A 24,709-nucleotide genomic window follows, 5' to 3' on the forward strand; every position below is an offset into this window, starting at 1 on the left:
ACCATCAAGTGGAGGAGTAGGGGTGGGGAAGCAGCGGAGGTAACCTTCCCCGCTGATGGTGAAGGAGTAGGGGGACAGGGAAGCAGCGGAGGTAACATTCCCTGCTGACAGTGAGGGACAAGTTGCAGGTAAGCAGCGGAGGTAAGGCATCGCTCATTGCGAGGGCCCCGGTGGGCGTCAGGCTGCAACATCAACGCTATGCACCATCAGGTGAAGAAGTAGAGGCGGGGAAGCAGCAGAGATAACCTTCACCGCTGATGGTGAAGGAGTAGGGGGCAGGGAAGCAGCGGAGGTAAGGCCCCGCCCATCACGAGGGCCCCGGTAGGCAGCAGGCTGCAACATCAAAGTTACATCAGAAAGAGAGAATAGGTCCTGGATCAAAGGCAGGTTTGAAACAGAAGAAGCCCTGCAAAACAGATTTTCAAGTTTTCAGCAATATCATTAGGATTCAGCATTCTGAAGGGCACAATTAGCCTCTGTGTTAACAGTTGTGAATCCCAGAGCTATAAAAGTAGAGAATGGGAAATGCACCAGAAAGATGGATATGTAGGGAATGTTCATCTTCAAACCATTAAACTGGATTTGACAAAAAAGCACAATTCTTCCTGATACATTGTGAAATGGGATTGGGGCAAGAAATTAACCCTTTTGCATTTATTGGTCTACAAGAGAGACTAATGATTGTGAGTATAGCGCCCCTCCCCCATATGCTGAGCAAATCAGTCAAATGCCACCAAATGGAAAACTCATTGAGATGCTGGATCTGGACAATGGGGGCGGGGACCTTGAAAAGGACCTTGACGATTGGCGGGAAAGGGAGGGGGAAGACAGGGCAGATGCTGGACTAGAGGGGGAAGATAAAGAGAGTGAGAGAGACAGAAAGACCTGGATCAAAGGTGGGAGGACTCAAATGTTAGCAGAAGGAAGATAGAGAAGGGAAAACCAGAAACAAAGAGGAGGCAGAAGAGAGGGACTTGGGGGTGTATAGAGGGAAGAGAGAGACTGCAGAGAGGTGGAAAGATTCTGGACCAGGGAGGAAGGAAGGGAGAGAGAGAGAGGTAGAGAAAGACCTGGAAGAAAGAACAAATGCTGGACATGGGATGGGGCGGGGCGGGGCGGGCGGGGTGTTGTAAGCAAAAGAAAGACAGAGAGAGACAAAGGGGTAAGTAAGACAGGAGGCAGATGCTGGACTATGAGAGGTGCAGACTGAAGAGATGGGGAGGGGGGGAGGAAGAGACCTTGAGGTAGAACAGAGAGATGCTGCAAGATCATAACAGAGAGAAAGGGAGACATGTTGCTAATAGGGGTGGAGGAGAAAGGAAGAAAAGTTGGAGTCATGGAGGGACAGAGAGATATGTTGGTTGGGGAAGGAAATGAAGTCTGGAGGAGAGGAAGCATGCGGCAGGCAGAAAGAGAAAAATGTTGGATGCACAGTCAGAAGAAAGTCCAACCAGAAACCAATTAAATCACCAGACAACAAAGGTAGGAAAAATGGATTTATTTTCAATTTAGTGATCGAAATGTCAGTTTTGAGAATTTATAATCTGCTATCTATATTTTGCACTATATTTGTCTACTTTTCTATAGTTGTTACTGAGGTGACATTGCATATTTTAAAGTCATCTGCCATGACCTCTTTGAAAAATAAAACAAATATAAATAATTAACATTTTCTCTGCATACATTGTGTTTTGTGATTTGGTTTTTTAAATTTTGTGGCTACCATTATGAATTAATAAGATTATATTGTGTGTACATGAAAAATGAATGGAATCTAAATCTAATCTAATCTAAACCTTAAATTTATATACCGCATCCTCTCCATAATTATAGAGCTTGGCACGGTTTACAAGAGCTTAATATAAGGAAGAAACAACTTAGTGAGGTTGGAGGTTGAGTAGGAAGGAAGAGAGCATTACATTATTGTGAATAGTCTAGTTTTCAGATGTTTTCGGAATAGTTGGAAGGAGCCCAGATTCCGAAGTGGGGCAGTAAGGTTATTCCAAAGCTCAGTGATTCTGAAGAAGAGAGATTTCCCTAATTTTCCCGCATAGAGGATACCTTTTAGCAAGGGGAAGGATAGTTTAAGTTTTTGGGAGGATCTGGTGGTATCAGAATTCAAGGAATTCCAAGAGAGTGGTATTAGGGGAGGGAGGATGCCGTGTAGGATCTTAAAAGCTAGGCAGGTGCATTTAAAATGAACCCTGGAAATTACTGGAAGCCAGTGAAGCTTGGACAGAAGTGAGGAAACATGATCAAATTTGCTTTTTGCAAAGATCAGCTTGGCTGCAGAGTTCTGAATTCGCTGAAGTCTTTGAAGACTTTTTTTGGTTAGACTTAAATAGATGTACAGTAGTCTAGTCTGGAGAGGATGATAGATTGTACTAGGACGGCAAAATGTTGTTGGTGGAAGCAGGATCTCACTTTCCTGAGCATGTGGAGGCTAAAAAAGCATGACTTTAGCAAGGAGTTAAGATGGTCATTGAAGGAAAGAAAAGAGTCTATGATGATGCCTAGAACTTTGCTTGAGAACTCAAGCTGCAGTGTGGAGCCAGAAGGCAGTGAAATGAGGGTGGGTAGCTGTTTTAATTTTGGGCCGAGCCAGAGTAGTTTCATTTTGGACTCGTTCAGCTTCATTTGTACTGAGAGGGACCAGGATTGGAGTCTCGTTATGCATGATGTTATGTTCTCAGAGAGTTTGGTAAGGTTCGAGTCTGTCTTGAGAAGGACAAGGATGTCATCAGCATATGTATAGAGTTTCAAGGGGGGATAGGTGGATGAGTTTCAGGGAAGACATATAGATGTTTAAGAGAATGGGGGATAGAGGTGATCCCTGCGGGACTCCGCAAGACGGTTTCCAGGGAGAGGACGTGGTGCCATTTGTGTTAACAGAGTAGGAACGGGATCGTAAGAATTTTGAGAACCACTCTAAAACTGTGGAGTCGATGCCTATCTCGAAAAGTTGGTAAATTAGGATATCATGGTGGACAACATCAAAATCTGCAGAAAGGTCAAATTGTAGTAGGACAGCAAACATTACGAGAGTGTAGTTGTTGCACCTTTGAAATTAGTGAGGCCAGTAGGGATTCGGTGCTGAAGTTGGGTCTGAAGCCATGTTGGTAAGGTAAGAGAATGGAGAATCTCTCTAGGTAAGATGAGAGTTACATAGAAACATAGAAAGTGACGGCAGATAAGGGCCAAGGCCCATCCAGTCTGCCCACACCAATGACCCTCCCTTATCTCTCTCTGTGAAGAGATCCCACGTGTTGATCCCATTTAGTCTTAAAATCAGGCACGCTGCTGGCCTCAATTACCTGTATCGGAAGACCATTCCATCGATCCACCACCCTCTCGGTGAAGAAGTATTTCCTGGTATCGCTATGCAATTTCCCTCCCCTGATTTTCCACGGATGCCCTCGTGTTGTCGTGGGTTCCTTGAAAAAGAAGATATCCTCCTCCACCTCGATAAGGCGCGTGAGGTATTTGAACGTCTCGATCATGTCTCCCCTCTCCCTGCGTTCCTCTAGTGTGTAGAGCTACAATTTATTCAGCCGTTCCTCATACGGGAGATCCCTGAGTCCTGAGACCATCCGGATGGCCATTCGCTGGACCGACTCAAGTCTCAGCACATCTTTGCGGTAAAGTGGCCTCCAGAATTGTACACAGTATTCCAGATGGGGTCTCACCATGGACCTATATAATGGCATTATGACTTTGGACTTACGGCTAACGAAACTCCTGTGTATGCAACCTATGATTTGTCTGGCCTTAGATGAAGCTTTCTCCACTTGATTAGCAGTCTTCATGTCCTCACTGATGATCACCCCTAAGTCTCGTTCCGCTACAGTTCTCTAGGATCTCACCATTAAGAGTGTAAGTCTTGCATGGATTTTTGCTGCCAAGGTGCATGACCTTGCATTTTTTGGCATTGAAACTTAGTTGCCAGGTCTTGGACCAATGCTCCAGTAGGAGAAGGTCGTACGTCATACTGTCGGGCATAGATTTAATGTCAGGCCCTGTTGTGCTCTTGCCTACTATATTGCATAGTTTGGCGTCATCGGCGAATAACGTTAATTTACCTTGAAGCCCCTCAGCCAAGTCCCTTATGAAGATGTTGAATAAGATCGGGCCCAAGAGTTGGGTAGAGATGATGGACTCAAGCATTTTGGTCAGGAGAGGGATATTTGCTATGGGACAATAGTTAGATGGTGAGGAAGGGTCAAGATCGGCTCTTTTCAGTAGTGGGATCAAGACAATATGTCCCATTTCTGTGGAAAATAGGCCCGATAGTAAAGCAGAGTTTATAAGTCTGGTGAGGGATGAAATGGTCTGTGCGGGAATTTTCTCGTATAGGTAGGAAGGGAATGGATTCAGGGCACATTTGCAGGATTTCAGTTTGAGGCAGAGTTTGGAGATCTGGGATTCGGATATGTGCTCAAATACAGTCCAGGATCTGTCTGCTGGAATAGGGTTAGAGTCGGCTGGGATAGGAATAGAGTCGCTGGGAACCAGAGAATTGTATGCAATTACTGATGGGGAGGAGCTTCTTATGGGAGTGGTCTTTTCGTTGAAGAATTTTGCTTGGTCGTTTGCTGATGGGGAGGAGGGGGGAATGGCAGAGTCATTTTTAGAGGTTAAGGAGCGCCATATGTTGAACAATGTACTACTCTGGTGGAGATTTTATCACCATAGAAGTTCTTCCTTGTTTTTTTTAGTACTGTGTTATAGAACTTGATATTGTCCCTCCAAGACTGTCTGCCCGCAGGGGATTTAGAAATTGCATTAGTACTATTATAATGGGGGTGGAGTCAGGCACGGAAATTGGGCTGAGGTACTCAATTGGCATTTGTTAGACTTAGGGGGTACTTGGCTTGAAGAAGTTGAGAAACATTGGTCTCTAGGTGACTAATATGGAGTTCACTCTGTAAGGGTCCCTTTTATAAAGCTACAGTAGCGATTCTCCCATGGCAAATGCACCAAAGTCTATTCAATTCCTATGGGCTTCAGTGCATTTGTTGTGGCAGAATTGTTATCGCAGCTTTGTAGAAGGAGCCCTAAGGCAGGAACTACTGTTTCTGTGCTATGTCTTAAACAAAGCATTAACTCATTCAACATGAGTTTGAAGTACGGTAGTTTTGAAAGAAATGGAAGGTTTGATACTGGTCATTAGTTATTTGGAATAAGAGGATCTGCATTACTTTTTTTCAAGGGTGGCTTAAACGCTACTGGAACACTGCCTAAGTGTCAAACCTAAAAAAAAGAAAGTCATATTGAGCATTGGAAAATAATTAAAAACAATTAACTAATAAAAATAGTGCACATTTGGGGATCTTTTTACTAAGGCACACTAGCCGTTTTAGCGCATAAACTATAATGGACATGTTAGCGTTTAGCGTGCATTAAAATGGCTAGCACGCCTTAGTAAAAGGACCTTTTAAATTTCCCCATCCCGCCCCACCCGCCCACTTTTTCGCGCCACCTGGCTGGAAAAAAATTTCTGGGGAAAACACTGTTTTGTTAATTATATTTTGCCATCTCCGTCAGATAATGTTTGCAAAGCTATCTTCTACCATACTACGAGATGTCTGAGAGTGTGGCACAGATGTTAGAGCTACAGGCTCGGTGCTGCTCCTTGTGACCCTGGACAAGTCACTTAATCCCTCCCATTGGCCCAGGTATATCAGATAGATTGTGAGTAAACGAGTAAATTCAAGTAAACCACTCTGAGCTCTCCCTGGGAGAATGGTAGAGAAAAGTGAAGGAAGGAAATTCATCAGTATAATCTTTTAATAAAAGAAGCTAAAAAGTTATTACTATGAAGATTGGTAAAATAGGGTTCAATACTAAAGAACTGTTTAAACTATGCACCTAATTTGGTGGTGAAACTACCCAGACAAAAACTGCATCACTACTGTATATGCAAGTAGTTGAGGGTAATTTTCAAATTGAATCCATAAATTTGCTTTGAAAAATTCTCTTCTCTCTTTCATACTGCACAAATTTATATGGTTTGTTATAGAGAATGAACTCAATTTCCCTGTTCCATCCCCGCAAGTTTTGTCGCTGTCCTTGCACCATTCCTGTAAGCTCAGCCTTGATCAAAAGAGCCTCAAACACTTATGATTTCAAAGTGTTTCAGGCTTGTGCAGATGAAGACAGGGGGGTCCTTTTACTAAGGCAAGCTAGCCGTTTTAGTGCACGCTAAACGCTAATGCGTCCATAGACTATAATGGACCCGTTAGCGTTTAGCGCATGCTAAGGACCCCAGAGTTTCCAGAATGGGGCAAGAGCAGGAAAAGAACTCGTGGGGACCAGTCCTCAAAGCTTTCACAGGATCATCAATAAACCTCACTGGCACGCTGTATAAAATGGGAGGAAGGATGTTTTTAAATCCAATAAAGAGATTTTTTTTAATCAAAAAGACTTTCTGAAAGAGGAGGAGAGGGATCACAGTGTGCTTTCATTCCCTCCTTCAGTTTTGGACATCAGGAGCTGTGTGGTTGTCAAGTGGTGCTGCATCCATGCACGTAAGACTCGAGATAGCCAGCCTGGTAGCTTGGTGCAGTGTAGTGGGTCCAGGTTCTGCACAGGAGGGCTACAAAGGACTTGATACAATAGCTCACGCTACCATAGACCAGCAGATACTATCCCACATGTGCTGGAGGATCACAGGAGAAAGAGTAACAGGCTGAGATTAGTCTTCACATTTCTGGTGGAGAACAGCGTTGCCGAGATGGCTACAGATTAGTAGTCGAGGTTTCTCATGGCTGCGATGCTGTTTGTCAGCCTCCGGGGAAAGGCTTTGGCTGTTTGTCTGAACTCTTCTGGCTTCACTTTTAGGAGACTTACAATGTTCTGAAGCATCTTCAAGGGCTGAAGTCCCAAAGCGTCCATTACATTTATTAAATAATCTATAAGATTAAAAAATATTCTTTCAAATAGTAAATCAAATAATAATCTTATTACATTGTCTCATTCTTATCGAAGCTAAGAAATTAAAGTGAAAATCTGATGGATTCAATGTCTGAGCTCTTACAAGATTTTATTTTCACCTCCAAACTGGAATCCATTGTGGTCCCATCATATAGACCTTACCCAGAAATCACTTGCCTTATCATTCCTGTTCCCATCGGAGCAATTTAGGAAAAGCTTTCACTAAAATACATCAGAAGGCTAACACACACAGCACCCGAAAAGCAAGCTAAGTATTGCAGTGGTACAAGAGAGAAACCGTTGCAAGCGAGAGTGGAGACCGAGCAACCCACCTATATCAGTAATGAGCTGCTTAGTTGAGTGCAGAGAAAGCTCAGGGATCAGCAGGATGACTTCACAGTACGTTTGCATAGTCGCTCTAGCAATGGAACCCAACCAGTAATCGGCCATGTTGTCCAGTTCTGGTAATTCAGCACCTGCAAAACATTCCAACACAGCAGAAGAGGGAATGCAGTGCCGAGTGGGATTATACACATCTTACCAAAGAGATGATAACACTATTTCAAATTGTAGATTAAACTACTGGATCATTCTAATTCCTCCTTTCTTCACATGAGAACCAACACCTTCCACCCTTCTGCCCCTTTACAGAACTTCATCCTCCTCCTCCTCCTCCTCCTCCTCCTCCTCCTCATCTCACACATTACAACTGCTCTTCAGGCTGCAAAGAAAAGAGAGACACCAGCAAAGTCAGCAGCACTAACGTAAAGTGACAAGCTGTGTGATGTGTCCCCTCCCCCTCAATCCCCTGGAATGGTGTCCCTCCTCCGACCTTCCTGTTTCTTCCCCAACACTATCCAACCTTGCCTTACCTACACCCCTCAGTCTCTCCACTGTCATCTTAATGCCACCCCATGTCAAAAAAATAGCTTTACTAGGTCAGACCAAACGTCCATCAAGCCCAGGAACCTGTTCTCATGATGGCCAATCCAGGTCACTAATACCTGGCCAAAACCCAAGGAGTAGCAACATTCCAGAATCTCAAAAATTAGCAAGATTCCGGAACCCCAAATGGGAGCAACATTCCATGCAGAATCCCCAAAGAGTAGCAACATTCCATGCTACCGATCCAGGGCAAGCAGTGGCTTCCCCCATGTCTTTCTCAATAACAGACAATGGACTTTTCCTCCAGGAAATTGTCTAAACCCCAGCTACGCTATCCGCTCTTACCACAACCTCTGGAGTGTGTGGTGCACTGATTAGAGCTACAGCCTTGGCAGCCTGAGGTTGTGGGTTTAAATCCCATGCTGCTTCTTGTGACCCTGGGCAAGTCACTTAATCCCCATTGCTCCAGGTAAATTAGATAAAGTGGGAGCCTGCCGAGACAGTTAGGAAAAAATGCTTGAGTACCTGAATAATTTGTAATCCGCATAGCATAGTAGGATATGCAGAATATAAATGATTAAATTTTTTAAAAAGCTAATAGCATAAGAACATAAGAATAGCCTTACTGGGTCAGACCAATGATTCATCAAGCGTTCCAGAGCTTAACTATTCTCTGAGTGAAAAACTATTTCCTCCTGTGATGGTTTCTCACCTTGCTCAGGAGGATAAGGAAGTTTTCCTGCATGTAAAGCCAGCTCTAAATTTGAGTCCTCTTGTGTAACAAATGGCTCCAGGTGAAGAGGAAGAGACATGATGTACTGCCCAATCTGCAACACATGATACCATCAACATGCCACATAACTGCACCTACAAATGTACAAGGAAGATATAAGACTCCCCCCACCACCCACTGCTTCCCTTCTCATGTTCGAAAGTGCAGTGATATGAGAACCAGAGAGAAGTTACATTACATTAATGGCTTCCATTCCGCCCATACCTTGCAGTTCTAGGCGGATTACAAAAGAGACTAACTGGACATTTCCAGGAAAAATCCATGCAGGACTTACACCCTAAATGGTGAGATCCTAGCAAGTACTGTAGCAGAACGTGACTTGGGGGTGATCATTAGCGAAGACATGAAGACTGCCAATCAAGTGGAGAAAGCTTCATCCAGGGCTAGACAAATCATGGGCTGTATCCGTAGAAGTTTTGTTAGCCGTAAGGCCGAGGTCATAATGCCATTGTATAGATCCATGGCGAGACCCCATCTGGAATACTGTGTACAATTCTGGAGGCCGCATTATCAAAAAGATGCGCGGAGAGTTGAGTCGGTTCAGCGAATGGCCACCAGGATGGTCTCAGGACTCAAGGATCTCCTGTATGAGGAACGACTGGGTAAGTTGCAGCTGTATTCACTCGAGAAACGCAGAGAGAGAGGGGAGACATGATCGAGATGTTCAAATATGTCACAGGCCGTATCGAGGTGGAAGAGGATCTCTTTTTCCTTAAAGGACCCACGGCAACAAGAGGGCATCCGTTGAAAATCAGGGGTGGGAAATTTCATGGCGACACCAGAAAGGGTGGTTGATCGCTGGAATAATCTTCCACAACAGGTAATTGAGGCAAGCAGCGTGCCAGATTTTAAGAAAAGATGGGATTGGCATGTGGGATCTCTTCATGGAGGTAGTTAGGGGTGGGCCATTAGTGTGGGCAGACTAGATGGGCCGTGGCCCTTTTCTGCAGTCATGCTCTATGTTTCTATGTTTCACAATTGGGGTGATTATGATTTCTCCTAGGTCCTGTGGGAATTGCCCTTCTGTGAGTGTGGTTTGGATCCATTGCATGAGGCTAGCTCTAAATTTGGGGGAGGCATTTGCTATCAGGTATGGGGGACAGTTGTTCAGGTCGCATGAAGCTTGGCTATATTTTTTGTAGAGTCGGTTCATATCAGACCAGTGTACGACTGGGAAGTCTGACCAGGTCCTGTCTGCTGCAATAGCTTCTCCTGTTGAGGGGTTCGTTGTTATCTCTATGTGGTGGGTGTGTGTGTGTTGTTGAAGGTAGTCCTGATTGTGGTGATCTTGTTTTTGAAGTGGTTTGCAAGTTGGGTGGCTGTAGCTGGGTGGTTTCCTTGTGCGCCTAGGAAAGGTTTGGTGTCTGTGAGGTTTTTTTTACTAGTTTGAATAGTTTTTTGTGTCTAGGGCCTCCAAGCCTACCAGTTTAGAGTAGTAAGCTTTTCATTTTTCCTTGAGTTTGATTTTATATTGTTTAATTAGGCTTCTCCATGCTATTTTTGTTTGTTCTTGGTTACTGTTTTTATTCCAGGCTCTTTCTAATTGTCTGCAATGCCTTTTGAGTTGGAGAAGTTCGGTATCGAACCATTTGTCAGACGGTCTGCAGATTCTGTGTTTTGATTTTACTGGAGCTAGCTCATTCAGGATTGTTTCACTTAATGTTCGCCATTGGGGTATGAATTCTTTGGGGTCTAAGGTATCGAGTGCAGGGTCTGCTTTGTCCTAGAAGGTGGTTGGTTCTATTTTTTGATGGGTTTTGTGGGGTTGGTGTTTGTTTTTGCATTGAGCCCATTTGATGTTGAAGGTGAATTTATAATGATCTGACCAGAGGGTGGGGTGCCAGGCCCCGTTTCAGATGTGAATTTCAGGTGTGTGAGGATATTGGGTCATGTTTGCAGCAATATCTAGTTGAAATCCCTCTTCTCCCAATGACAAACACAAGGCAGCTTAATCCAACCTAAAATCAAGACATTCTCCCTTGGAGACTTCCATCTCAAGACAAACTCCCCTCACTGCAAACCTTCTGTCCAATCTCAGATACACCCCCTTTATCCCCCTGGTATCCCAAAACTCAGCCTCTGTGCAAATCATCTCAAATTCCACACCTCCCCAATCAATTGCTTAAATGCCCCCACAACTTTACAAAACACTTGTCCCCCTTCCCTCCCCACCAGACCCTATGACAGGAAACTCAATACACCTCAAGCCCCTCACTGAGTCTGGGTTTAGGGATGCCGTGAATTCTGAAAAATGCATGACCTAATGCCTATCAAGTACATCTTCAAGTCCGTCTGTTCCCCCTACTCTCAGCACCCATCATAGACATATCCTGCACCCCAACAAAGATATGCCCCCTAATTCTGGTCTGGCTAAAACTCTGCAACATCTGACTTCAAAATACCATCAGGAAACAATATCAACCTCTAAACTCCTCCTCCCCCTACATTTCCCAACAGAACATTCAAAAGTCAGCCACAAAGAAAAAGTCTTTCTTACATTACTGATGTATTCGAGCGGAGTCAGACTGAAGTTGGGTAAATCTCCAGTAAGCATCTCACCCATCCCCACCAAGCTCCAGATCTATGGAGAAACACCAATGTGAGCATCTCACCCACACTAAAGAAAAGTCAATTGACTCCTGACAAAAATAAATGCAGCCACCAAAACTTATTTTCCCAAACTTTTTTCAAAATAGTTCACTCAGGAAAAGGCCTCAGAATAGGAGCCCACGCTCAGTCCTATCACAGACTTAACTTTCAGCGTGGTTTTTATTTGCTCCGTAGCTCCAATCATTGGCCAAAAAAACCTGAGAATAAATACTTTTTATCTAATATAATAAAATACTAGGCCGCGCATGCGCACTAAAAAAAACGTGTTCCCTGAGCTGTCCCGTTTTTTTTAGTGCGCATGCGCGCGTTTTACGTCATCACCTACTCTCCACCTTGCGCCACCAATCACTGTCATCACCTGCTCTCTACCTCGCGCCACCGATCACTCCTCCTGCACTATGCCACGCCAGGCATGTCCGCAACCGGCCTCGAGCTCCTGGGGGCCGGCGGCGTGAGCCGCCCGGCGGTGCAGTGCTGAGGTCCCGCCTCCGCCCTACACGACGCCGCCAGACCCGGCCCTACACTGAGATCCGCGATCGGGTTGCCATGGAAACCCCGCCGCAGCCTCGCGGCTAGGTAGGGGGACAACAATCGCGCTTATGTTCAAGCCGCCGCCACGACTCCTCTCTCAAACCGCACCAGGATCGAGAGAGGAGCTGCGGCGGGGGCTTGAGCATAAGCGCCATTGTTGTCCCCCTACCTAGCAGGCGGCCTTCCTCACCCGGCCCCACCGTTCCTTCCCTTCAGTTCAACTCCGCCTATGTTAAAAGGAGCTGCTTTGAAATTGGAGCCCTGCCGCCACCGTAACACGATATGTCAGAGGAGCGGGACCAAGGCAGAGGGGAATGTGCTACGGCAGTGGCAGGCCTCCGATTTCGACGCGGCTCCTTTTAACATTGGTGGAGCTGCACTGCACCTGATGGAGGGAGGGAAGGAAAGGTGGTTGTGCGCTGTTGAGCCCCTCTTTGCCCTCAGACCCTCTCCTAACTGCTCCCTCCTGTCTCAGACCACTGGGGGGAGGTGCCTGTCTTCAGCTGCCGGGATGGAGGGAGGGAAGAAGAAAGAAGGGGTCCTGGCAAGCGAGTTATCAAAAGCCAACCATAGCCTGGGACCCCTACATGATATGAATAATGACCAGACAACAAAAGGTAAGAAAAATAATTTTATTTTCTGTTTTGTGATTACAATATGTCAGATTTGAAATGTGTCTTGAGGGAGGCTGCTGCCACGGCTTTGGACAGAGGGGTACCATTTTCGTGGGAGCCGGTCTTCGGAGAGGCTTGGGACGTGGGGACGGATGCGGGAGGGGCTGCCGCTGCAAAGGGCTTTGGTGGGGGAGCCAGCCAGACCGCAAGTGTGGGGACGTTGTAAGCGCGGATTGGTCAAGGAGCCGCCGCTGCTGAGGCTTTGAAATTGCTCTCCCACCGTCACTCCCTCCCGCCCCGGCTCTGCCTCTGCCCCTGCCCAAGTTCAAAAGCAGGAGACATCTAGCACCCGTTAATCTAACGGGCTTAAACACTAGTAATAAATAATTCAAGTCAAAAAGTATGTAAAGATATTTATTATAAAAATGACTTGAATTATTTATTATAAAAAGTATTTATTCTCAGGTTTTTTTGGCCAATGATTGGAGCTACGAAGCAAATAAAAACCACGCTGAAAGTTAAGTCTGTGATAGGACTGAGCGTGGGCTCCTATTCTGAAGCCTTTCCCTGAGTGAACTATTTTGAAAAAAAGTTCTGTGAAAAAGTTTGGGAAAATAAGTTTTGGTGGTTGCAGCTTCTTCATAAGTGGTATTATCTTATATTTTTGATAGAATATTTTTTGAGCCACTTTGGGTGATAATTTTTGAGTTAAAAATAAATGCAGGCCATGGCTGTCAGCAGTGTGGTCACACAAGATGCAAGGGAGACAGGAAGCAATTTTATTCGTGCCTCTGCCTCTGCTTGATCCACTGCATTAGGTCAGTAGCTCTCAGCTCAGCCCGCTGGTTTTCAAGATATCCACAGTAAATGTGCATGAGATAAATTTTCATACCAAGGAGACAACGCATGCATATGCATGGATTTTCGGGACATCCATGCATATTCATGGGTGTATCTCGAGAACTGGGTTGAGAAGCACTGCGTAAGATCACTACAGTAGAATCTCAGCTAACTGGCATTCAATTAACCGACACTCTCAACCAACTAGCAAAAAAATTGCACCCCCCCAAAAAAAAAGTCTCCCATTCTCCTCAGACAACCTCCAAACAAACCCTCCCCCTCCCTTACCGAGGCAGTAGCAGCAGCTGCTGAACAGAAGAAGCACCGTACACAGGCAGCTTCTGGCCAGCCCTGGCAGGGCCTTTCCTCTGCCACATCACTTCCGACATTGCAGAATAAAGGCCCTGTCAAAGCTGGCCATACGCAGCCTGCTTACAGCATTGCTTCTGTTCACTGGCTGCCGCTACAGCCTCGGTAAGGGAGGGAGGGGTGTGGTCAAGATTGGTTGGCTATGCAGCTTCTAGGCCGAGGGGGTTGTCAGGACCAGTTCTGCTGCTTAGGGGACTAGAAGGAAGAGTGTTGTCAGGATCAGCTCCGTTGCTTAGGAGTTTCAAGTTTATTAAAAAATTTGTTATACCGCTTAATCAAATTTCTAGGCGGTGTACAGTAATAAAAGAATATCTTAAAAGAAACAAAACAAGTTGGAGTTAAAATACTATACAGAACTGGATTAGGTTAGTATACACATACAAAAACATAAAATACTAACTGCACACAATTAAGGAAGAAGGGTAGAACTACAATCTTTGAGAGAAAAACAATAGGTGAGAGTAAAGGCTGGAGGGAGGGAATGAGGGGTTGTCAGGACCAGCTAGGTTGCTTAGGAAGGAGGGAGGGGTGTGTCAGGAATGGCTGCCTGCTGCTACAGTTTTTGGTTTGTTGGTTTTTTACAGTAACTCTCAAGCAACCAGAAAAACAGTTTTCTGACATCTGCCATGGGTGCTGGATAGCTGAGTCTACTGTATTAGAAAACATTTGGTAAAACTTCACAGTGTCACTCAGAGATAGAAATGTAACCATTACAACGTACCTCCATCTTGGAGACCTGCAATAGCTGCTGCTTGATACGCAGGAACACAGAGTCAAAGGCCAACTGATGTACTGACTGGTTCAGGCGTGCAAAGGCAGAGCGGGATGCGGCCAACAAAGTGTTACTGCCTGTGCCTTTCTCCTATCACAGAAAAAGTCAAGTGACTCATCAGCCATTTTCTGAACAAAAGAGCAACCGAAAGAAAATAAAGAGAAGCTTCCCTTCAACCCTTTACACAACAGTTAGGAGTTAAAAGCAATCTCAGCCTAGATTTGAATACTAGCAGAGATAGAGCTTGCCGTACTGACTCAAGCATTCTGTTCCAGGCGTAAGGTGAATCAGAGGAGAAGAGTACAGATAGGAGATACTTACCTGATGAGCAGAGTTCCCGAGAGAGAAGAGAGGAGAGAGATTGTGGAGTCAATTCAAGGAGTTTGAACTGTATGTGGAAATGGATAGGGAGCCAATAGAGTGACTTGGTGGAATATTTGAATTTTGAATGGATTGAAGGGGAGTGAGATGGTTACATCACAGACCTGTGAGAAGCAAGTTGCAGTAATCTAGGCAAGAAATATGATCATATTTGGTGGCATAATTACTCTGCATGGTGCTCAATATACACCATTCTTAACAAATCAGACATTGACCCCTTTAACACACACCAATTAATATATATGATCCATATTTACAAAATAGATCTGATTCAGTTTCTCAGCCAGGTCTAAACTAGGCCTCACACAACTATCCAGATGATTTGTATCCTGAGAACAAAATTCTTTCTTCACAATCTTCATAATGGGATACTGGCACCAGTCACATAACTGGAAAGTGCACAAGAAACACGAGATTCTTTCAGACTCTTGGATAACAAATCTGCTCTGGAAAGGCATTAACACGCGATGTTAATTCTCAAAAATTCATACAGAAGTTGGAGTCTGGAATATATTCTTTCAGCAGTCTGAACACTTTTTGACCTTTTCACTGAGCTCAAGACCAAGTCTAATATCCTATATCCTATCTCCATCACCAAATCCCACTGAGACATAAAATATTTCAGATGCGGAAAGGAAAAATGTGCGTCGAAAGCCTGTGGTCCAACTTAAAAAAGTTCCTCAGCAGAGAGCTCTGAAACGGACAGTCTAGTCTTCCCTGATTTTATTGGCACTTTCGGTATGGACACACCCAAAAGCACACGCTGCTCGATCAACTGTGGATGGCTGCACTGGTACAAGCGAAATACATTCCTTTCAGGCATTAGTAAGACTAGAAGACACACAGGAGTGACCAATCTCGAAAAAACACATGCCACTGAGCTGCATTTTTATATATTTATTTATTTCCAAGCACTTGTTATACCGCAAGTGATCCAAAAAGGCAAGTAAGCAATTTACAATAGTAATAAAATCAATGGGTGGAAACGGAATTGGGGAGGACAAAGCTCATGATGGTGAACCAAATGATTCTACCAACACCCAAATCGTTGTAATCTGAAAACACACAAATCAGAAAGTGCCAAGTGTGTACTTTGGCTAGGAGCAGGATGGCAAACAGATCCATTTACTGGAAACTCTCAGAATTACAATACGTCAAACACTTCCCCAAGGAAAAGTGAGAGTGCTCGATACAGATGAGCAAGATTCATAGGACAGCAATGTTCCAAGTCAGGTTTCATGGAACTGGAGAAACAGCATGAAATGCCCTTTGCTTTATGTTCCTACATCATCAGAGACAGCAGTGAGCTGCCCTTTTCCCCAAAGGACCCTTTGCACTGGTTGATGAGAGAAACACAGATCAGGAAGGTAAAAACCACCAGTTTAAGCTCAGACTACAGAGTCACAGCACAGGGGGTGGCAGGGGAGACCTTCAACTTTTAACACAATATCAGCAATGGCTTTTCACGATTAAACATAGGTTGTTTTTTCCCCGCAGAACAGTAATGAAGGCTTATATTCAGGAGTCTCAGTGTCATGTCTGAGTGATCACACTGCTTACCTTTAAGATATAAAGGATTTCCATCAGGCTGGCATTTTCTACTGGGTTTTCCTTCAGAAGGTAATTATATTCCTGCCAGGGGTTTTTGGTCACATTCTTCTTATCCAAGACACTCATTTCCTGAACACTAGACAAACTCCGAGGGCTATAAGAATCTGACAGGTACTTCCCAGCTGTGGCCAAAATCCTTTATAGAAACACAATCAATAAAGTTCTTGTCTTCATACTGTATGAAGTTATAAAACAATGAACTATAACTGTTTGTAATGCGTAGATGCAAATTTCTCTTGTTCAGCCTGTACCAATTCATAGCAATTCACTTACATCAAAAAAGACCAAACTGGCCCACTTATGAGCCTCCCAGATGTGAATGATCATAAAGGCACTGGATTGGATTTCCACATGCAAGAAACATGCTTGCAAATAAACTATTAACTTCTCAACTGTAACAAGGCTCAGACAAAGCAGGTCAGATAGGCTATTTCTGGTCAGGTTAGGCAAATATTCAGTTGAGCCTAGACAATTAGGTTTTCAGCTAAACTCTCTCAAATCTAATTGGTCAAAATGTGAAGCACCAGTTCACCTAGGACATCTAGATTGGAAATGAAACATTGGGACAATCATAATTTCCAGCCTATTTTATAACAGGGAGAGCTTTTTATAAAACTGCATATATCATGCCACTGAACACAAAGCCTTCTAGCCAGTATTAGGTTCTACTGGTGCGACTGCTTGTTATGTAATGTTTTTGTACTAGTCCCAGCTGATTGTACTTTTATGGATGTATACCACTCGGCTGCATTTGTATTTCTTTGTATGCCTTTTGTTCCTTTGTTTGACCTCAATAAACATGATTTACAAAAAAAAAAAAAAAAAGTGCATTTAGCTCTAGGGGAAATAGACAAAATGGCTGACAAGGAGAAATTCTGCTGCTTCAGGAGGACCCCCAGGCCAGTCGGGATTTCATATAATGGAGGTGCCAAACATGCATAATCTGCTCCATGCATATTCATTAGGACTATCCTGAAAACCCGACTGGCCTGGGGGTCCTCCAGGACAGGGTTGGGAACCACTGATTTATAGGGTGACATTAGAAACCTAATAGCTCTCAGTCTCCATCTGCTGGTAGGAAAGCGTATGTGCACTCATTAAGACTGGTCTGGAGAAAACAATAAGGAGCCAGCAGACAACAGTGGAGGTTTGAGAACAATGGTATTTGGCGTGTGCAGTGAGTTTCTGTACGTCTATATTTTATTTCCCAAGTTACTTTGAATCATCAGTTTCTTAATTATATGAGAAATTGTGATCGTGAGTTAAAAAGGCTCCTGAAGCAGGCCATATTGGCCTAAATTCGTGTGTGTCAAGCCACTGCACAAGACTATGATTTGTTGAATAAAATTGCACACCATCGTTCTTGAACCTCCACTGATTTTTGCTTGGAGGTTTCTCTCCTGGTTTTTGCTTTGAAAATAATAAGGAAACGGAAAATGTCTAAAAAGTGTCTATGTGCCCAGTTGTGAGCTGTCCCTGTTAGGGATAATAAATCACAACCCATTAGATATTTGAATCAGTGGCGTACCAAGGGGGGGGGCGGTCCGCCCCAGGTGCACGGCTTGGGGGGGTGCACAGCCGGCCAGGTCCAGGTTCTCCTGCCAGGTCTGGGTCCTCCTGCCCTTCCTTTTCCCTGATCCGCGCCGCTACAATCTTACCTCCCCGCAGCAGCTGTGACAAGAAGTTTTCTTTCCGACGTCAATTCTGACATCGGAGAGGACATTCCGGGCCAGCCAGTGATTGGCTGGCCCAGAACATCCTCTCCGACGTCAGAATTGACGTCGGAAAGAAGATTTCTTGTCGGCGATTAGTTTCAGCAGCGGGGAGGTAAGATTGCAGCGGCGTGGACCGGGGGAAAGGAAGGAAAGAGGCGCCTTTTTTTTTCCGCAGCAGAGAGGTAAGGATGTAGGCAGTAAAGCTGGCTGGCTATAGCGCGGCAGGGAGGGAGGGAAATAGGTAGGCAGGCAGGCAGGCTGGCTTTGGGGGTGGACAAAATCTGGAAGGCAGTGGGGGGATATAAGGAGGCGGCAATGGGGACACTAAGGACACGGGAAAGGGCACTGAAGGCACTATGGACAAAGGACGGAGGCACTGGGGTACTATGGACACAGGAAGGAGGCACTGGGGGCACTATGGGCACAGGAAGGAGGCACTGGGGGCACTAAGGACTACTGCACAGGTCCTGGACCTGATGGGCCTCCGCGTGTGCGGACTGCTGGGCATGATGGACCTCTGGTCTGACCCAGCGGAGGCAATGCTTATGTGCTTATGAGAAGGAGGCACTGGGGGCACTAAGGACACGGGAAGGAAGCACTGGGGGCACTAAGGACACGGGATCCTGATTGGGCAGACTTGTTGGGCCGACGGCCCTTTTCTGCCGTCGTGTTCTATGTTTCTATGTTTCACTGGGGGCACTAAGGACACGGGAAGGAAGTACTGGGGGCACTAAGGACACAGGAAGGAAGGAGGGAGGGAATAGAAAGGGACAATTGTTGGGCCTAAGTGCAGAAAGAAAGAAATGAAAGAAAGGATACACAGTCAATTAATAGATGTCCCCTTTTGATGAAAAAAAATAAATGCTCACATTACCTCTGACTTACTTACTCTGCAGCAGAGTCGGCAGCCGCACTGAGGTGCAGGAAGGTCCCGTGATGACTCATCTGCCAGCTCTGCTCCAGAAGAAGTAAGTTACGTCGGAGGGGGTGGACCCGGCAGACGCAGTCATGGCGGGACTTTGCCACAACTCCCTGCGTCTGCCGGGTCCACCCCCTCCGACGTGACGTAACTTCTTCCGGAGCAGAGCCAGCAGACAAGTCATCACGGGACCTTCCAGCATGCGGCTGCCGAGTACGCTCCAGAGCAAGTACGTCGGAGTGGGGTGTACTGGCAGCCGGCAGCTACAGTCATCGTGGGACCTTGCTGCATGAAGGGAGAGAAAGGAGCAGGACTGCTGGAATGGAAGAGTGGTGGAGGGAAAGAAAGGGGGCAGGGTGGTATGGAAGGGTGGTGCTGATGGAATTGATGTACAGAGAAAGGGGAGAGACATAAGGGGGAAGGATATTGGAGGGAAAAGAAAGGGGGCAGATGCTGATTGAAGAGGGGTGGATGGCGAGAGAAAGGGCAGACATTGGATGGTAGTGGGGAGCCTATGCTGGATGGAAGTGCAGATGGGAGAGATAAGGGAGCAAATGTAGGAAGGAAATGGGAGGAGAGAAAGAGGGGAGAAGACGCTGGATGGAAGTGGACAGAGAGAGGAGAAGGTACTAAATGTCAGAAGCTTGTGTCGATCGCTGCTGCTGAGTTGCCGAAAAGAGCCGCGGAGCAGGGGGTGTGGCCGGAAGCAGGTAGAAGGGAGAGGGCTGCTGGAAGAGGTAGAAGTTCCGGAGTATGACACCGACCCGGGCCAGGATGATTTCTTTTTCAGGCTGTTGCTGCTGCTGCCGCCACGCCACCACGCCCCCCCCCCACCCCCCGAAATGACAAAAACAGCCTAATGTCCGGCGTCGGCATCTTTGACGTCGGGGAGAGGAAGGCTGATAGGCCCGGTAGATCGGGAAGGCAACACAAGTCTATCACAGAGCCCGGGATGGGCTCTGCGATCGACTCACGTTGCCTTCCTGAGCTACCGGTCGATCGCGATCGACGCGTTGGGCACCCCTGCTATAGAAGATCCTATTCCAACCAGAAATGCTACCAACCTTACTTGTACAACCACAACCTATGGTATTATCCCAAACAATAACTGTATGAATTACTCAATGGAGCTAGGGAGTGTAAATCAACCAACCCCACTTTGACTATAACCACAACCCCTATATAAAGTCAGTTCTACCTATGCCATACAGCATGAGATGAGTACCACCAAGAGGTGGGCTTGCACAACCATTCAGTTGGGATACCACACATTTTCTGCATCTACTTCCTCATCAATCCCCCACCCCATGGGTTATAAGTTTGGTAAATAAATGAAGTGTGCATTGGAAGAAGAACCCATCCCAAAGCAGGAATTTCAATTCCTTTTGGCTTATGTGATAAGAGAGATCCTGAAGCACAACTTTACTCCTTAATACGTTCTTCACCTCGGATTTCTCCCCTACCTCTTCCATGTTCCTTTTCTTTTTAATTTTGTTCAAATCTGTGTCTGTCTGTCTTGTTAAACATTCCCCAATCATGTTTATTTTTATTAACTTAATTGTTTTAATTGATTGATGTACACCGCCTAGAAGCATGATAAGGCGGTATAATAAATTTTTTAATAAACATGAAACTCATTCCCAAGGAAAAAAAAAGGAAGACAACCTTCACTCTTCAGCTTCCCCCTTTCCTTCTCTGCATCAACCTTTCTTCTGATGTTCCTCTTCAGCTTCCCCCTTTCCTTCTCTGCATCAACCTTTCTTCTGATGCTGAAGCCAAAACCTCTTCTTCATTTCTATTTCTACAGAACTGCTTACCAAATGTTTTGAGGTCATGACCCCATGATCGCAGCTGTTGTAATGAAGGTCCAGGTAGCACTCGCTCAGTTTGCGACCCCAAGTGTAGAACGGATACCCCCATCACAACCCTCAATCTGGGAATCCCTATCTTACATACTGCTTTTATTTTTTTTTAATTTCTAAAATTAAAGATCTTAAATTAGTATTGGTTAATCTTTGGCAAACTCTCTTTGGCAAACTCTCTTTGGCAAACTCCTGTTTATCCAAGTTTTTGCCAGAATCTCTGCTTATAGAGTATTTAGCCTAAAGACAGCACCTAATATCTCTCCTTTATCTGCGAGGTACCACTGTCAGTCTAACTAAGATCCTTCCTGCCCTCCCTGTGCCAGTTCTTGTGCTTGCTTTTGCCATTTTTAGCTGTTTGTTGAAATCGCAGTGATTTAATTCATCCTTGTCCCCTTCTTCCTATGTTCAGTTAAAAAGCTCCTTGCAAAGGTTTTCTGTATCCTGTATTCCTTTGGGACTTTTTCTTGGTTGGCCTTTCTGAAATCTGTAATCTCTGTTCTAGTAAATAAAATAACTTTCTAGGTTTTTTTTCCTTTTGAAAGGTTAACATTGTTGGGGCTTGGGGGAGAGAGGTTCCATCTTAGGGTGCAAGAACAGACACTTCAGCATGGGCCTGCCCCTAACCACCATTATATCATGCAAAGACTTTCATTTTAGAAAGGCTATTACCTGTTTCCAAGCTGCTGTTCAAAGTCTCCAAACTGGTGTAAGAGCTCCCCACAAGTAGCAATTATCCTGAAAAACAACAGCTCAGTGTCATTTCAAAAGAAGTTTAAGTCCTCATGTTCACTTTAACACTATCCTCTCCAACTGCTCCACTTAAAGTCTCTTTAAAAAACATGGCTTGAAAAGAATCATCTTTGCTGCAGTCCGACTGGTTTGCACAAAAGACACATGCTTGTTCTCTTTACCTGACAGAACTCTGAAAGGCCTGCCAGTCCTCATGGAAGTGGGAATCGGGTAAAATGCTTTCCAGACTGCACTTTCTTCGTATTGACTGCAAAGTGTTAGTGAAATCTGCCACATATCTTCAAATGCAGAGAAAGAAAGATTTAAAAAAAAAAATACAACACCCCCAGGTCTCCAAAAAAAAAGTCTCAAAACAAGACAGACATTCTGAAAACCATAAATTATACATAACAAACAAATAAACCTCCATACTGAATATATGCATGGAAACACTCTATAATAATGCAGAGAAACAAAAAACACATCAATCCCATGAGCTTCAAAGCAAGCAAACAAACAACATACGAAGAATACAAAACCTCCAACGGGCATATATGAACATTGCATATTGTGTTCTTGAACAGACAGACACAGAAAAGATTTTGATACACAAAAGTTAATGAGAGACAATTATCCTGATCTAAATGCTGTGTCTATACTGATATACTCACTTTGTGAAGACTGATGAAAGTGCCTTCAGGAGGCCACATGCTCCAAGGCCCTCTGTTAGTTTAATGCACCGCTCCATAGCTCCTGAACACAAACTGAAGAGTTTTCCAACTGACTGGCTCAGCTCTTGGACGCAGTCTATAACTTCCCCATGTTCCTGAAAAAAAGAAGTGATCATAGCCCAAGGCTGTCAAGTCGTCACAAGAGAAAGTATCCACCTCTTCAAATTTACTGGCCAACAGAAACCAGAACTTACCAAAGGCACAGCACTAATATGGATGAGCAGATGAGACTCCTCCAGGCCACCGTACTGCAGCTGGTATGGTTTATAAGGACTGTACACTGCTTCCACAAGTTCTGTCACTTTCACTGAGTTATACTCTCCTGCAAGCACAGACAATAAGCTGTATATACTGAGCACATATCCCAATCATCTTGTAAGGCAGATTTAGAGCATGAACAACATAAGAACAGCCGTACTGGGTCAGACCAAAGGTCCATCTAGTCCAGTCTCCCGTTTACAACAGTGGCTAATCCAGGTCACAGTACCAACATTCCATGCTACCGATCCAGGGCAAGCAGTGGCTTCCCTCATGTCTGTCTCAATAGCAGATTATGGACTTTTCCTCCAGGAACTTGTACAAACATTTCTTAAACCTAATTATGCTAACCACTGTAACTACCTCCTCTAGCAATGAGTTCCAGCTGATGATGTCTGTTAACCGCTTAATACATTTGTCATAGTGGTTTATTAAGGATAATGAACCCAATCCTATGCAATATAGTTGATATATTTTGCTATGCATCACTTTTAAAAATTTTGTACATTGCTTTGGGGGTCTTGGAGAGCTTTTCAATAAATAAATCTTACTTAAGTGAGGAAGGATTGCAGCTTCCAATCCCTTTGCAAAATGCACAGTGGTCTGGTACAGGTCCAGTAATGTATTTAGCTTGCTCTCTTGGCTGGCTCTCTCCATGCCGCTGTTCAGGCAGACCGAGACAGATGGCACCATGGCACCGAGAGTCTGAATCAACAGTACTGTCACTACCTCATGTGGGTTCCTGAACACCTAGAAAAGGAAAAAAAAAAGCACCATAAACAAACACTTCCTATCGAAGGCAAAAAACATGGGTCTTACCATCTAATAACAATGACATGGAGCGTGCTAACTCAGAGCCAAGAAAGATCATTGAGCACTTGCCCTGCCCCAATTCATTACTTTTATACATAGTCTATGTTCCAATTCTCTGAGAGGCAAGTAAGATTGCTCATCCGATTTCCCCTGAATGACGGCAGATAAAAGACCATGTGGCCTATCTAGTCTACCTCTCTGCACCAACTACTAAGCTCTGAGGATACTTCCTCTCTCCCAGAGATCCTCCGTGCTTCTTTCATGCTTTCCTGAAACCGAAACAAGGTCAAATTTGAAATTCAGGCAGTTTCAGTACTGAAATCAAAATTCGGTCAGGCCTCTACATTTTAATGCTCATGTGGATATCACTGGAAATAAGTAACTGAGCTTTTACTATTTCAATCCTATGGTCAGGTGACTTAGTTGAGATGGTTCAAGCTCACATTCATCAATATGGCAATATTTTAGATTTAAAAGTCTGTGTCTGAAGGGATGTCATTAAATGGGGATACGGAGATTGAGCTGATAAAACCTGTTTCAGGCCAGATCACTCAGCTATAATATTTGTTTGTATGGGCCCTAAACTGATGGACTGGGTTAGGAACTGGTTGAGTGGAAGGTGATAGAGGGTAGTGGTACATGGAGCTCACTCTGAGGAAAAGGATGTTACCAGTGGTGTGACTCAAGATTTGGTTCTTGGGCCGGCTCTTTTTAACATTTTTGTAACAATATTGCTGAAGGGCTACCTGCTAAAGGTTTGCCTCTTTGTAGATGTTACCAAAATCTGCAATAGGGTAAACACTAGAGAATGACACGGTGGCTGTTACCCGCGGCTAGTCGCAGGTAACCTGCCAAAACGGTGGGGAAAAAACTGTGTTCACTGTGGCTACGGGGAAAAGGCCATTCACCGCCCCGTGGAGCGGTGAATGGCCTTGTCCCTGCAGTTAAGGAAGGTAACGCGCACGGTCACCTATCGTGCTCCCTCCCTCCTTACTGATCGCTGCTGCCACTGCCCAATCCAAATATCTCCCTACTCCCTCCCTGCTCCTTACCTTTGTGGCCGGCGATTTCTAAATTGCTTTCCTACGAGCAGCCGGAGCGTTGAAGCTGCGTGTGGCTGCCGTAAAGGTCATCTCTGACGCAACCAGAAGTTGCATCAGAGACGACCTTTCTGGCAGCCATATGCAACTTCAATGCTCTGGCTGCTCGTAGGAAAGCAATTTAGAAATCGCCGGCCACGAAGGTAAGGGGCAGGGAGGGAGTAGGGAGATATTTGGATTGGGCGGATGTGCGGATGTGGTGCTGTTGCTCATCTTCTTCGTCGCCGGGGCTTCCGCCGC

The 24,709-nt window shown here is 45.0% G+C and overlaps 1 protein-coding gene across 4 annotated transcripts in view; it reads right to left on the reverse strand.

Moving 5' to 3' along the window:
- Positions 1-6,379: 6,379 nt before the first annotated feature.
- COG7 (component of oligomeric golgi complex 7) overlaps positions 6,380-24,709 on the reverse strand; it is a 61,803-nt gene continuing 43,473 nt past the window's right edge. For 2 of the 4 annotated variants that reach the window (XM_033962952.1, XM_033962954.1), the window contains 11 exons: positions 23,108-23,306; positions 22,493-22,620; positions 22,239-22,393; positions 21,750-21,866; positions 21,508-21,573; positions 16,289-16,475; positions 14,297-14,437; positions 11,109-11,192; positions 8,531-8,645; positions 7,266-7,409; positions 6,380-6,911 (listed from right to left, as the gene is read on the reverse strand). In XM_033962952.1, the coding sequence (XP_033818843.1) occupies positions 6,745-6,911; positions 7,266-7,409; positions 8,531-8,645; positions 11,109-11,192; positions 14,297-14,437; positions 16,289-16,475; positions 21,508-21,573; positions 21,750-21,866; positions 22,239-22,393; positions 22,493-22,620; positions 23,108-23,306 (1,503 nt within the window). In that variant the 3' untranslated portion in view covers positions 6,380-6,744. The remainder of the gene's footprint in view (positions 6,912-7,265; positions 7,410-8,530; positions 8,646-11,108; positions 11,193-14,296; positions 14,438-16,288; positions 16,476-21,507; positions 21,574-21,749; positions 21,867-22,238; positions 22,394-22,492; positions 22,621-23,107; positions 23,307-24,709) is intronic. The other 2 variants (XM_033962953.1, XM_033962955.1) reach the window with 2 other exon arrangements.

This window comes from Geotrypetes seraphini, chromosome 11 (genome assembly GCF_902459505.1).
Source record: "Geotrypetes seraphini chromosome 11, aGeoSer1.1, whole genome shotgun sequence".
In the NCBI taxonomy this organism is placed as follows: Eukaryota; Metazoa; Chordata; class Amphibia; order Gymnophiona; family Dermophiidae; genus Geotrypetes; species Geotrypetes seraphini.